Source organism: Heliconius melpomene, chromosome 10, assembly GCF_056956725.1.
Source record: "Heliconius melpomene rosina isolate 202511_hmr_F chromosome 10, ASM5695672v1, whole genome shotgun sequence".
NCBI lineage: Eukaryota > Metazoa > Arthropoda > Insecta > Lepidoptera > Nymphalidae > Heliconius > Heliconius melpomene.
In genome coordinates, this window is record NC_140398.1 from 12,543,719 (window position 1) to 12,558,609 (window position 14,891).

At 30.5% G+C, this 14,891-nt stretch overlaps 1 protein-coding gene across 9 annotated transcripts in view; it reads right to left on the reverse strand.

Annotated features, from left to right (window-relative positions):
- KCNQ (KCNQ potassium channel) overlaps positions 1–14,265 on the reverse strand; it is a 37,971-nt gene extending 23,706 nt beyond the window's left edge. For 8 of the 9 annotated variants that reach the window (XR_014878371.1, XR_014878369.1, XR_014878370.1 and 5 more), the window contains exons 1-9: positions 13,997–14,265; positions 13,288–13,345; positions 7,017–7,190; positions 6,498–6,632; positions 5,695–5,777; positions 4,913–5,088; positions 1,126–1,254; positions 754–864; positions 268–455 (exon numbers count right to left, since the gene is read on the reverse strand). Coding sequence is in view for 6 of the 9 variants with exons in the window: in XM_085192062.1 (XP_085048188.1) it covers positions 268–455; positions 754–864; positions 1,126–1,254; positions 4,913–5,088; positions 5,695–5,777; positions 6,498–6,632; positions 7,017–7,190; positions 13,288–13,340 (1,049 nt within the window). In the remaining 3 variants the exon portion in view is untranslated. The remainder of the gene's footprint in view (positions 1–267; positions 456–753; positions 865–1,125; positions 1,255–4,912; positions 5,089–5,694; positions 5,778–6,497; positions 6,633–7,016; positions 7,191–13,287; positions 13,346–13,996) is intronic. The other variant, XM_085192061.1, reaches the window with a different exon arrangement.
- Positions 14,266–14,891: the final 626 nt, after the last annotated feature.

Below are 14,891 nucleotides of genomic sequence, written 5' to 3' on the forward strand. Positions count from 1 at the left end.
TTATAAAAATAAATTCGAGAAATTTAAGTAGTTTTAATTCTAAATATTATAAATTATGCTATATGTTTGTATTTATCAGGCTTTATTTAAAATGCATGATCTAGATTTTATGAATAAATAAATCCTTAAAAAGCTTTTCCAATAGTACTTAATGAAGATTCATTGTAGTTGTATGAATGTTCACTTTATATAAATAAATGTTTCTACAAAAGAAAAATAATAAAAACAAGAATTGTTTTGAGTATCTGATACTTATTGTATATTTACCTCGTTTGTGGACTGGGAAGTGGCACTTGATGAATTTTCCACGTAGCTACACTCATCGAATGTTCGTCGGCTGCGTAGCATCTCCATAACGCTTGGATAAGGGTAGCGGCTGGCTGTCGTCTACGTATCATGTGTTTTTGTCGTTGCTGTTGTTGCACTTTTAAAGCGAAACCTGATCCTAAAATACCCTATTACAGAAAAAATATTTTTATAGCGTATAAACTAACACACAAGTGTTCGAAACGTCGGGTTTCCAAAAATGTATAATACTAAATATACGCGATTACTCCGGTTAAATAGTTTCATTTAAAATATGTAATATTTTTAACATATTCCTTTTTTAAACTATATTTTAATACTACACAGATAAAAGATAAAATACTTTATGTTATGGCAATTATCAAAAATTATTCTGCGCACAAAAAAGAGTTCCATTAAAATACATCTAGAATAAATAAACAAACTAATAGAGTAGTCACTACTCACAGCGGGGAGAGCAAAAAACGATATTCCGAGGAGTGCGCAAAAGGATGCTATGAATTTCCCTTGCCAGGTTTGCGGGACCATGTCTCCGTATCCCACGGTGCACAGCGTGATCTGTAATATGTACATAATTAAATAAAAACGAACTATAGAGCTGCGACGACTGACACAATGAGCTATTTTATTTTAAAAGATCTAAATAGGTATTGAAAATCTATTTTAATAGCCATAACTAATTTTGACTTTAAAGGACAATATGCAAAACATTTTAAACAGGCAATGTATAAAATATTTTTATAACATATAAATATTTGTAGTCTACTTTGTATAATTTTATTAATTTCTTTTGTTATATGTATTATATATCAAACTTACAACTCCCCACCAAAGAGCTTCAGCAAAATTTTTGAATTTTGTATCCGCTACATCTTTTTCTGCCAAATAAACTAAGAACGATGCAAAAATTAATCCTAGGAAGCCTATGTATAGTGTAGTTATTAATTCCTGAAAAGAAAACAAATATATTATAAGCAATATTTAACTTTTGTACATAAAACATCATAGTATTTGTTAAATGATTTTAAAATGGTGTTTTTGTTCTCACGTAGTCTGTTTTTGATAGTAGTGTGAGGAGTTTTTCCGCAACGAATCGCAATCTTCTTTTATTCTAAAAAAACTATGCCAACAATAACACTACGTTAATTCTAGTCTTTCATATTTCACAGGAAAAAATTACAACAATCAAAAACTTTTTGTCGTCTTAAATAAATCGTTATTGTTTTCTATTTATGAATCTTTTCACTTCTCAAAAAGTTTGTGCTCTTTTGTTGAATAGCTTAAGGCTACTTCAGTTTTATTACAATGTTTCAAATATATTTTGATAATATTAATTTACATCACGTTATTTTATGCTTAATTATGACTGATGTGGACCAAAAGTATAATTACGTAATGAAGTTAGTAATGATTAATTCAATTCGATGGTTGTTAATTCATGTTATACTTATGTAAAACAATAATAGCATTGACTTATTCTAAATTGGTACTCTATACAAAAAATGGAATGTTAAATAATATTTTAAGGAAATTGACGTCTGACAATTCTGTGTAAGGGATTATTCCACGACATTACACAAGTTGAAAGTAATAAAAGCAGTGATTTATAAAATGGGAACCCACAGATCGTTGTCACGAGAAACGGACAAAAGAATTTATTCGAATCATTCTTTGTTGTTACAAATTATGTAAGATATTTTGTTTATTTTTTTCATCAAATGAATAAGAATTCTTTTGTTTTATATTTATTTCAGTAGCTATTTGTGTGTAAAACGTATTTTTTTAAGGTTGTACATTTCTATACGTAACTATATCATTAAATGCGTTATTGACTTCTTAACTATATAATTAAAATTTCTTATTTCTTTAAAAGCTTTAATATATTAAAATTTATCTTTAGAGGTGTTGAAGACCTAAAATTATACTGAATTATTTTTTATTAAATAATAATGAATTATTATTCATTAATCTTCGCTCTGTCTATAGGCTAGCCCGGCGTTGAGTTCGGCCACTCAACACGCAATGCACGCAAAAAAAAAAACACCTTTGTAAGCGTTTAACGTTAGTTCATTATTATAAAATATAATACTTATAAATAAATAAATAAATAAATAACACTATAGTGTAAGAATTTTGAAATACCAATTTACTTGCCAATATAGTGGGAATAACGAAAATGCCACGGCTGGTTACAGCTTATACTCGTATGTTTAGCATTACAATCATACGAGTACAACTGAGCCAATCGTAAGTTGGATATTGAGTTTCGCCATGTTTTGTGTTTGAATTTGTTTGGGTAGCATAGGAAATTGCTAACAGTTCCAATTTGCTTATTCATCATTATTCATCATTAGAAGAATATAAAACAGACAGACAGAATTACATAATCTTGATATTTTATAGAGCTAAAAAAGATTACCAAACTGTAAGACTAACATCTTGATTGTAAGTCGATAGAAGCTCACGTTTCAATTTTATAAATATTGCATAAAGCCTTCTTTATTTTTATTTCATAGTTTACCGTACTAGCTTACTAATAAAAGAACAACGTGAATAACTCATTCGACCACATATTACGTCTGTTTAAATTTACCTGACCAAGTAATTAGGTTACGTAAGCATTGTATCAATATTTCTATTATGATCCACTTCGAGATTAAATATATTTACTAACACGCGCTGTATGTACTCAATATTATTTGATGTTGTTTTAGTTTAGAATATGTATTTATATTACAGTAGTAGTAAAAATAGTATAATGTTTTTAAATTTTTGATAAATTAAAAATATATGATATACCTAGTTGGAGCTATCTCACTCATACATACATACATACATACATACATACATACATACATACATATTGATTACAACCTGGCTCTACAGAAGTTGGATTTTACACCTCATGACACCTTTGGGATTTCCCGCATGGAAGTAACCAATCCCAGAATAAAATATTGCTACTATCTTTGTATCTTGTTTATAATTAATTTGATGCGTACCTTGCGGTATGGTAAAGGCTTTAATTAAAAAAATACTACTATATCGATCTATCTCCGTCCTCGTTTAATACCATTTAAAAAAAAACTTTAGTGCAGTGCGAGGTCTATAAATATTTGAACACATGTCATAGAGATTTTCGATTTCTTATAATAAAAAAATATTAGATATTTTTTGTTATTTATTCTATACGTTCTTCTGCAAATATTAACTGTTATAATAACGAAAACCTGCTATGGGTATGAGGAGAAGCGTGAAGTGAAAACAGAAACAATGAAAACGATATCAAAATTCTTTGTGTAGATAGGATTTCGATTCACAATTCTATATATCTATATCCAAAATTCCCATAATTTTATTTGCTTCTTTTAGCCTTGTCAAGTTGATAAGCAACTTTTTATCATATTTGTTCAAATATTTTTTGAAGTAATTCAATAAACAACTATCTATTGAACTTTGTTATGGACACAAAATTATATTATAGAGTTAGAGTGGAGTGTTATCTTAACTTGTTATAATACAATCAGTGATTACATTTATTGATTGCGAATAAAAGTCCATTGGCAACAAGAAGTCTTTAGATAACTTTGGTAACAGGTACTTAAGCTGTAACTTTAATAATCTTTTTGTAGGAACTTTTTATTTCTTTTTCTATTCTTTTTAATATGATCATTTGTTCAATTACCATTATTATTGTATCTTTAATAAAACGTAGTTCGTGTGTTACTAAATAAATAAAGATACTTTTGATTAGCTATGTAAAAGAAATGTTATAAAACAAATTGTGAATGAATAATTATTAAGCAACTAATGTTTTCGTGTAGCGCCGTTGCGTAGACATTAATGATAATGATTCATTTTGATGAGCTTCACAGTATCCATCACTGTCCACAATAATTTGCGTGTTACTTTATAGGCATAGTATTATAAAGAATTGTATTCGTGCCGTAACCGCCATTGTGGTGCTCATTTGCATATCTCTTTTAGAGCGTCCTACTTCCTTTATCGCTCCTATATTTATTCTAAGAGGTTAAGTTCATTTACACTTTACAGATCATTCGTGTTTGTAATTTGGTAATGGTTTCAAGAAAAACTAAAGTATGTGTAATTCTAGGTATATTTTTTGTATCTAGATATATTTTATGGGTGTGGCCTGGACTTTAGCTTGCCATAGATATGTTCGTGTAAATGCTATTTTTTTTTATTATAGGGGCAAATTTTGCGTTAGTAAAAATTCTGCGGTGGACACCAGACTAATTTGGGGTTGACACTCACTCACTCTTCCTACGCCTACGATAAATAAGGGCAAAATGTAGTGTCAATGTCTCTTAAAACACACTTAGCTCTATCTAATGTTTAGAAAGTTGTTGGAGAAAAATATTATTTGTTTTATAGAAATCGTTCGTCTGCCATATTATAGCTTAATTTCATTACGAATTTAGACATCTAACTTCCTTATAAATTATATGAGTTGCGTTATTTTTAGGATATATTACAAATATAAAGAATGTCTTAATTACAGTAATATTAACTTTAATATTTTATATACTGACGCCATTGTTGGTCTTTTTGAAAGAATTATATTTGTAATATACATTTATTTTACCTGTCTGTGTGCGTATACAACAGATCCGAGAAGCTTCCAAGTACCACCTCTTCGGTCCATCCGTACCATTCTCAAAATTTGGAAGAATCGCAAGCCCCGTAGCGCTGATGCTGCGAACACTTGCCCCGAGGAACCCATGCCTAGCACCACCATGGATGCTAATATTGTAGTTACATCTATGTAGAAAAGTTTAAAATAAGATCTGCGTTATGTAGATGAAATAAAAAATATAATTGGTCCCTAGGCAATCAAAAAATACTCTAAAACATTAAAAATATACCTGTATTGCATATAATAAATATAAAAAGAACTGTTATTATATATATTAAGACTTGAATATCTCACGAAACCCAATGCTACGCTGTTTCAGAAAACCCGAGAGGTGAGATGAAAATCATTTACGAAATACTTTATTGTTTACTACTGTACAAAATTCCATCTCTATGTAGATAACACTGGCACTACGAGGCATATCTACACATATTTATTTTAGTTAAAATATCTAGTACAATTACAATTTAATATTAAATATTAGAAATGTAAGTGGGTGAATCGTGTCGCAATGTTTGTCGGTTACGCTACGGTCTCAAGACGGTCCGCCCCCTAGAGACTTGAATGGCAATAGCATAGCACGAACTCATTTTCGTGGGGGAAACTTGGAAAATGTTAAGGTCATCAAGATATTCGAAGGACATGAATTTTCATTCGTATTTACTACCACTTATTATTTTTTTATATCACTGACATTTTGCTAATTTATTGTTCTATATTTATATATTTACCTATTATACAAAAAGGTCGCCTCAAAAATTTGAGGCGACCCATTGATCCTTGATACCGCGACCTGCATCCTGAAGACCACAACCTGTAGGGAAATTATAATTATATAAATTGCTGATTAATTTCCTTAATTAAGTATTTAGAAAACAAATCTTATTATTTTTTAAAATCACCAATGAATTTAGCTCTGCTCAGTGCCCAAGCTTAACGTGCTTTAACAGTATATTTTTTTCTCGTGATTGCTATCTTTATTCTTTTGTATGTTTAATAGGTATTATAAGCGCAACATATTGAAATGTTGTAATTGGAGGTATTATAAATTATATATAGTTTTAGTTATTAATATTACATAAGGGCACCGTCATACTACGTGTGTGATAAATTACCTGACGTGCGAAAGCTCTTAACGTTTATCTACATTTGGTTTAATAGCCAGTGGTTACTCGTACAGAGTTTATCATTAATCATTATTAAAAAGATTTGCTCGGCATTATTTTGAGAAAGTACTTTATATTTTCGTAATATATTTTCGCTAACATTTTCGTATACCTAGTAGTACTCGTAATATAATGTCTCTAACATTTCATTTATGTTTCTAACATTCACATATATATTTCTAACATTATATTACGAGTATTGCAATACTCACATTGTTGATTTTTTAAATATCGTATATTGTTTGAATTGTTAGTGGTTGTTGTGAGTATTCATTTTATGTTTATAAAAATAATGAAATATACAAGTATTTTAAATATAATGTACGTACTTTAACAACACGTAATTCACAAAATACAGATATTATTACCTTAAAAAAAATTCAATGGCGAACCATACGACAACCACTGTTTCCATGTAGAAAAGAACAATCCCAGCCTTCGCCTCGTATTCTTCAATTGTTGAAAATACCGATAGCGACAGACACATGAACACCATCAGGAACCTATTATTCGGAACATCGAACTAATATTAAAACTGTATACTATACTCACTTTCTTAATTCATGTAGCTATACACAATAGATAATATTTAACTATATTATTTCTTATTTTAGGATTAGTTTGCTTTCAATCGAATAAAACGAGGTTATTTTGTTGCAATGGCTCTGAGAAATTAGGAATTATTTCTAGTTTTCTTAAGAAATGTGTCGTTGGGTTATTATTGATATTAATATTTTAAATGGCCTCAAATATATTACTAAAGCGATTAATGAATAATAAATGCACTTTAAATGTATTCTGCTGTGAGAACGGACAACAATTAAATATATATTTATTGTAAATCTAAAAAGCTTATAAACATAAAGTAGGTTAATGATGAGACTCACACAATCATATGATATAGGACGGCCTTTACACCCCTTGGCCGTTCAAGGAAGTTGTAGAACTTTGATTGTAGGCGTCGATAGCGCGCGTCGCGTCGCGTGGCGCGGTAGCTGAGCGGCTTGCCCAGCAGCGACATCCGCGGCGTCGCCAGCCGGTCGCCGCCACGCTTACACTCACTGCAACCAATCACACCCGATTCACCTTATAAGAATATACTAATATCCGGTGCTGATTTCCATTCAATATAAAGGAGAGCTCTGTCCGAGTCATTTCCACGTCGTTTAATCTGTTTACACTTTATATTATACACAATATTTGCTTACTTTTGTAACATGTTTATATTTAAAGAAGCACCACTTGAGGTCTTACATAATAGAACCGAGCCAACTTCTACTATCTACCTAGCTAATTCACGAAGCGACAACAGCTCTCGTGCAACGTTGTTTTCTTTTTATTAAAGAACCGCCATGATTCAGTTAAATTTAAGTGTTACAGCTATTGCTATTTTTATTTTTATTATTTGATGGTTAGCAAGATAGTTAAGTTAGTTAATGTCAGGTACATAATTATATCTGTACAATATAAGCTATATCTTTGTTTTAATAATTTTAGTAATTATTGTTAAGTTTAAGTTATTAAAATATTAGGTTATTTTTCTACATACCATTAATGCGTAGAATAGGTAGGTACAATACTTCGAAACGGAACATTTCATTAAAACAAACAAACCGTAGCGTGTTGCGTGGTCCAAAAATATTACGTTTTGTGAGTTGTTACATGTCTTGTTTGTCATTTGTCGAGTATTTTTAAATGTAGGCGTTGAAAAAAAAAACAATGTTTTATGTTGTTATTGCTTTAAATGCTTTTGTGGGAGTAAAAGCTACCTATATACATAAGGAACATTAATTAAGTATTAATTATTTAAAATAATAACATCATATTTATTATTACTCTAAAATATTCAATTAATAGATATCTGGTAAATAGAACAACATATACTTATACCTTACGTAATCACGCATTGGTTAGGTACATTATTTTACATTTAAAAATAAAATTATATTGTCCTCTAGTACAAATCATTATTTTAGTTTTTATTATTCATTTTAGTTTAGTATAAATTATTTTGCATTTTAATAACTATTTTATCATATTTATAAATTTAATACTTAATTCATCTTCTATACGATTAATCTTGCATGATATATTTCAAATTAAATAAAATGTTATACAAGTTTCTAATTCTAGAAACGGAACGAGAACTCCTTCGGGAGTAAAAAGCCTATAAAGTTTGAGTCGTATGAACGCAGTGTTTGAATTATAAAGAAATTAGTATATCAAATCTTAATGTAAAAATTAAACGTTTTGATATCAGCATTGATAATAAAGTCAAATATTGGCAAGGAACGAACGCTATTTTAGCTTAAGAAAATATTTACGCTTAAAATTACTGACTGGGAACATCAAAGTACTTCGCCTAAATTTATAGTTCTGACCGATACAAACAAGAAAACATAATGTCGCTCAATAAATGTGAAAGTAAAATGCAAAATCCCTATGAAAAATAAATACAGATATTGCAAAAGTATAATTTAAAGGAAGATATAATATCGGACAATAGTTACATCAGATGTTTCCGTAAAGAACCTGAGAAATGTGTAAGAGGGGAATAAATTCACTTCAGTTGTAAAGCAACCATGAAAAAAGGTTGTGAATGTATGGACGAAATATTATTTATAATTGTACTCTAAAAATAGTACCTACTAGGTGTAATATCAAATATTATTTGATAGTAAACATAGTAGTATATTCATCAACATTATAGATATATTTGAAATTTCAGCTCAATAATAAACCAGCAAGTATGATAAAGACTTCAAGATAAACAGACAGCAATTGGGACTAATAAAACTAAACAAAAGTTTTATATTAAATGTATAGACTTAAAACGCTTAAATTAAAATAATTAATACGAAAAGACGAAGGAGTTAAGCTCTAACAAACATAAATAAAAGGTCCTATTCAGAACCAAGACGGCGCGGCGGTGGAATACTCGTAGTGATTATGTCTTTTCTGTATGGATGAAGCGTTTACGTGCCCTATAATTTACTTATGACCCCTATTCCCATGATAATGTTACTTACTTTTTTAACTTAATATTATTAAAGACAAAGTGATTAGAAGATTAAAATGAAATCTGAAAGTACCTTGACTATTTATACAAGTACCTAGAATATATTTTTAAATTTTTGGGGTTACATACCTTTTAAGGGTTTCCCCTCAAGAATTTTTGTTCTCCCCTAAGATCACTTTCTTGTCCGTCCGTCTGTGTGTCTGTCAAGAGCCTTTATCTCAGGAACACATAGACATATTCTGTTGAAACTCAAACCATTTACATATATGCTCAAATTTAGTTTGTCTATTAAGTTTATCATCAATCTAAGATCTAATCTAAGATAAGTGCTCTTGATAGACAGACAGACAGACAGATAAACGAACAACAAAGTGATCTTATAAGGATTCCTTTTTTCCTTTAAAGGTACGGAACCCTAAAATTGTACCTATTATTATATGTATGTTTAAATATTACTATGAATTATGCATATATGTTAAGTCCTAAGGGGCTTGGCGGTTGGCGGTTCTTAATACAGCTCGTTATGTAATCTAGTTAGGAGGTCAGTAAAACTTTGTCATACTAACGCTCTTAATTTACATAACTAAATTATAATATACAAAAGTAAGTAAATTATAGTATTATCAATAGGCAAAATATTCATAAAAAAGATATTATACATCTAATAATCTATTTTAAGAAGTTTATTGTGTCAGCATGCACTAAACATAAACATGCACATATCATAAATATTACATTTAATATTTTATAACATTATATTTTGTGAAGTCATAGTATAGTCATTATTATTAGTATTTATTTATTACTTTACTGTCTGACTTGATGTTATGAATAATATAAGCAAAAAGCGATTGTGTGTTCTTTACCCTTCTGGCTGTAATACATAATTATTATCTACATTCTATATTATAAAAAATTCCAAGCTATTAAATACACTTTAACACGAAGAAATTAATAAAACTTCTGATATTCTCCTGTTTTGACATCTACTAGGCACCACTCAGTATATGCTTGAAATATATTCTTATAAAAATAATTACCTTATTTATACGTAAAGAACTTTGTTTACTTCCTTTAACGTCTTCTCTAACATTTTACTATCAACACATGACTAACTCAAACATGTAAAAGCTGTTGTACTGAAGTAGCGATGATGCTTTTATTACATGCATCAGCAAAAGCACGCGCGTATAAATTGATGAAAAACACTGAAAAATTTGCTACTTTTCTTATAGTGCTGGGTTCAATACAGTCAAGACAGCAACATCACTTAAAACATTAATTTCTGTTAGTATTTGCAGTACGAAGAATTATAAATTTTATAATTTTGAAATAAGTTATAAATTCTGTTAGCTAGGCCTTTACGTGTTATTCCAGTTATAAGATGCATAAGTATGTTATAAAATAATTATTTTATAAACAGTTTTCTCGATCTCAATAATGTTAACAAGGTGTAAGATTAAGCAACATCAAAGTTTCTTGGCTTTACCTTTAATTATTCTGCCTTCTATGAATATATATAACATATCAAAGTTAATTCTCTTGACATGAAATTTTGTATTAGATATGTACTCAATAATGAGTTTCCGTGAAAGTTTCGTTAAGGCTATGGAAATATATTTTTTTATTACAAGAGTTTTTTTCAATTGTTTAAGAATGGCGGGGAAACCTTTTTAGTTTATTTTGTTTATGTATTTATAATTTCTTTGAAAAGGGTTGTGTAATGTGATATTATGATAATTCTATAGTGTTATATCTATAGTTCTATAGTATTGGTAAGAGAGGAAGGGGGAGACCTCGGTTGACCTTCGAAAACACAGTATCCAAGATACTGGAGAAAGGTCACGTAAAAAGCATGAGGACCCCCCGGAGGGCATGTATGAAGAGGTTGATGACAGTGGACGAGGCGAAAGATGTATGTAGAAACCGTAGCGATTGGCGCTCTGTTCTCTCTGACTACCCCGCTAAAGCGTGAAGCTATATATGTATGTATGTCTGTAGTAATACGTTAGGGTTATTAAGAAAAAGTGAGGAATGTATTTATCAGAATGCAGATGGTAAATAAACCGACGCATAGTCGTTGCAATTTGTACCCACAGTTATCGCCAGCAGCCAAACTCATTTCAACTAAGTCACGAAGTCGTTGATTACATTTGCCAACAAATATTAATAAAATAAGTAACTTGCAGGTGTCACGTAAGTCAAACAGATTGATTGATAGACGACAGACGCCTCAGTGGTGATGATATTTAATGAACATACACTGTATCTATATTTTTATTAATTTTAAAGCTCAGTTCAAGGTAGCTGAAATTAGTTTTAGGTAACTGAAAATATTAATATTATGCTAAGCGTCAAAAAAAAGCATTTTGACCAAATATTTTTTGTTGATTTCTGTGACTAACTTTATCACGATGTTTGAATATATATGTGTAGGGTTCTGTACCTCAAAAGGAAAAAGCGAAACACTTATAGTTTAACTTTATTGTTAATTTAACAAGATCATTTATCCCGAGATCCTGTGGAGGCATGAATCTGAAATTTATATCAATTATTCAGGTTCCTGGAGTACAGAAAAAAATCAAGCTTGTAATTTAACACAATGCTCGTTTTTTGAACATTCATGGATCGCTTTAGCTGCATTTTCCATTACTTTCGCCGTGTAATCAAATGTGTGTATAGGGTACTCTTTCCATGAAGCATACAGCTATGTACACCAATTTTAAAATATATAGCAAATATTAAAAGAAATACTGATAAAAAAATTTTCGTACGTAAATATACTATATAAAAATATACTAATGGATTCCATTTAGTGTTTGGAGAATAAATTATCTTTATACGTAATTACGTGAGAATTTTCTGTACGTCTGTTTAGTTCTAGGTAACCATTATTAGCTTATATTTGTAGTTCATTCATACAAAAAGTACCTACGATTTGAGGCCATCGTAGCGCAGAGGCACAAGCGTGCGACGCTTTCGATTTCCACTCGGGGGAATGATGTTTAATATTCCCATTTCCTTGTTTTATTTATTAATATACGGAAATAAACAGAACGGCGCGTTCTAAGGTCCTTTATTAAATGCAGCATTGACACTCAATATAAAATATTAGAAGCAATAGGCCTTAACTGCAGACTGCAAGTTACGTATAGGAACTAGAAATTCGCACAAAGTATGGCAAATATTAGTGATTTGTGGAAAATATGTATTCTATTCAGAAAAAATTCTAATAAGTAACAAATATGTTTATTTTTTAATATTTCTTAACATTTTTAAAGGATTATTCCACACATAGGAGTGAAAAATACTTAATATATGTTTATATCTTTGTAATAAATATTAGACTATGTAATCTGAGTAAATGGAAACATTTAATAACGTTGAATTGTCTTATTATATCCCACATATTTTTACGTATGGGACGTTACGTTACGATTTCACCAGGAAATATATGTGTAGTAGAAAATATATAGTAAGTACATATATTCAGTTAAAAGTTGTGTGTAAGACGAATATATACATTTATTTTATCAATAATGTAGTTAATACAGTATGCTTATACATTTTTATTAAGTTCTTGTCCTTTTTGTTTTTTTTATGGATGACCTGCTTTTCTTTCATTTTAATTCGAAAAGAAAGTGATATGTAAAAGCTACGTATCTAAATGCATAAATTAAAATAAACTAATTTCTCTTTGTACATCGTGTAAATAATGTAGAAGGAAGTTATTAATAGTGTGTGTCGTGACGCTTATAAAAAATATATAAAAGATTTGAATCTTAATTAAGTAACATACACATAATATTAGAAAAATAATGTAGTTGATATTTATAAACGTGTATCTAAAGTGTACTAAAATTCAAGATTTCACTAGGAAGGACGTTCATTGAAAGTTCTGAAACGAGATAGGTAGGCAGGCTTGGTTTAAAAGGAATTTAACTCACCCAATAGAGAGTGTTTACTTGTAAACTATTTTTAGGAATACTAATTGATTTTATATTATTCTTTTCTAGCTAAATTGCAAATAAATAAACGTTGGAAATGACAAAAAATATTTTAATACAAAAACAATTTGATAAAATAATTCTCTACTAAATGACTACGATTGAAAAAGTTTAAATAATGCAATGTATTACCTATGACGTATAGCATCTTCATGTACCCGAACCCGCCTTGTTGTTGCATTCATTTCACCTAAACATTTTATGCCAATCAATGGGTAGGTATGTAATTTTCAAGAATATGTCTTATAAAGGAACTTTTGTGTCTCAAATATGAGCTTATTGATTTAAAAGATACGAAATTAAACTCTCTACAAATTGATATATTTATTTATTTGTTTATTTAGTTCAAAGCGATATAATTCTGTTTTACTTGTGAGCGGCGTATTTTGAGGGAACACCTACGTATTTTGTACAGGAACGCGTTATAAGCTTGTATAGTATTAAAGTGTAAATAAGGCAGTAGAAAAGTTTGTAAAAGGATTTCTTAGTGTTATCCTCAAAAAAATCATATAGTCATTTTCTTGTTAAATGATTAAAATATTATGATATAGATAATTGTGGCATGCCGTTAATATTTTAGTTACATTAAATTAATGCAAAAAATCAGTTGAACCCAACACGTTTAATGGTAAACTATCGATCCAAATATAGAAGAGCACTTTGTGCGCCATTAAGTGAGTATGTACTGTTAGCATTTGTTTATATCATAAAAATACAAAATAGTGCGACACAAAGGGCATGCTGTCATTTACCGAATTGATCACATATAGGTTATCCAGCAATATCAATTAAATACATGACTAACATAGATTTGTTGTGATGAAACTGAAACGTTACATACCTTGAATTTCACAGCCAATCTAAACAACTGAAAACTGACATCCATAAATATTTACATTCCGCTATATAGACGAGAAATGCGTAATCTGGTGTTACGAGCTACGAGCGGGACGCGTAGAGGCGGCGCGGCGCGGCTGCGGCGGGCGCGCGGCGCGTGTAGAGCGGCTCCGGGGCGCCGGCATAATAGCCGCCGGCGTGCGTCGGCCGACGGGCGACGAGCGGCAGCAGTACACGGACGCGCGGCTCTCGAGCGCTGGCTGCCGACGCCGAGTGCCGGGAGCGGAGTGACGCCGCCCGCCCAACGCCGCCCTCGCCCCCGCGCCCGCCCGCACACCTCTAATTCTAATTGCTGGCCATCTCCTACGATCCAGGTCATCGGGCCCCTACTTGAGTTCATTCTATGAGAAATTCATTTGTTATTTAAATATTCAATATATTATGTTCGGGCTTCATTTCCTGCTGGAATTACTGAACAATAAAAAATAAAAAGGCAATAAGATTAATTTACGGAAAACATGAACGCGTAGACTTCACAAAGCTTAGAAAAGCGGCGCTCTTTGTGTATTCGTGACATGTGCAATAAGCGTGTTATTTATCTTTTTAAAAATTAAAGTTTTATTAAAATATTTTTTTGCTGACAACTATTTACTTGAGTGTTATGAAATAAAATATACAATTTAAATTTAAACACACCGTACATGTTTTCATATAAGAAAATATAAGGTTTGTACTCTAATGCTATTGTTTTGGAATCGATATCGTTTATTGGCAATGTTTAGTAGCTGTAGTGTCAGCCTATTAGTGGGCGCAGATGACAGGCCACAAGCCTCTTCTAATGAGAGGCTTTCTAACCTTTGTAGCTCATTAGCTAGAATGTGAGCTTATAAAAAATACAC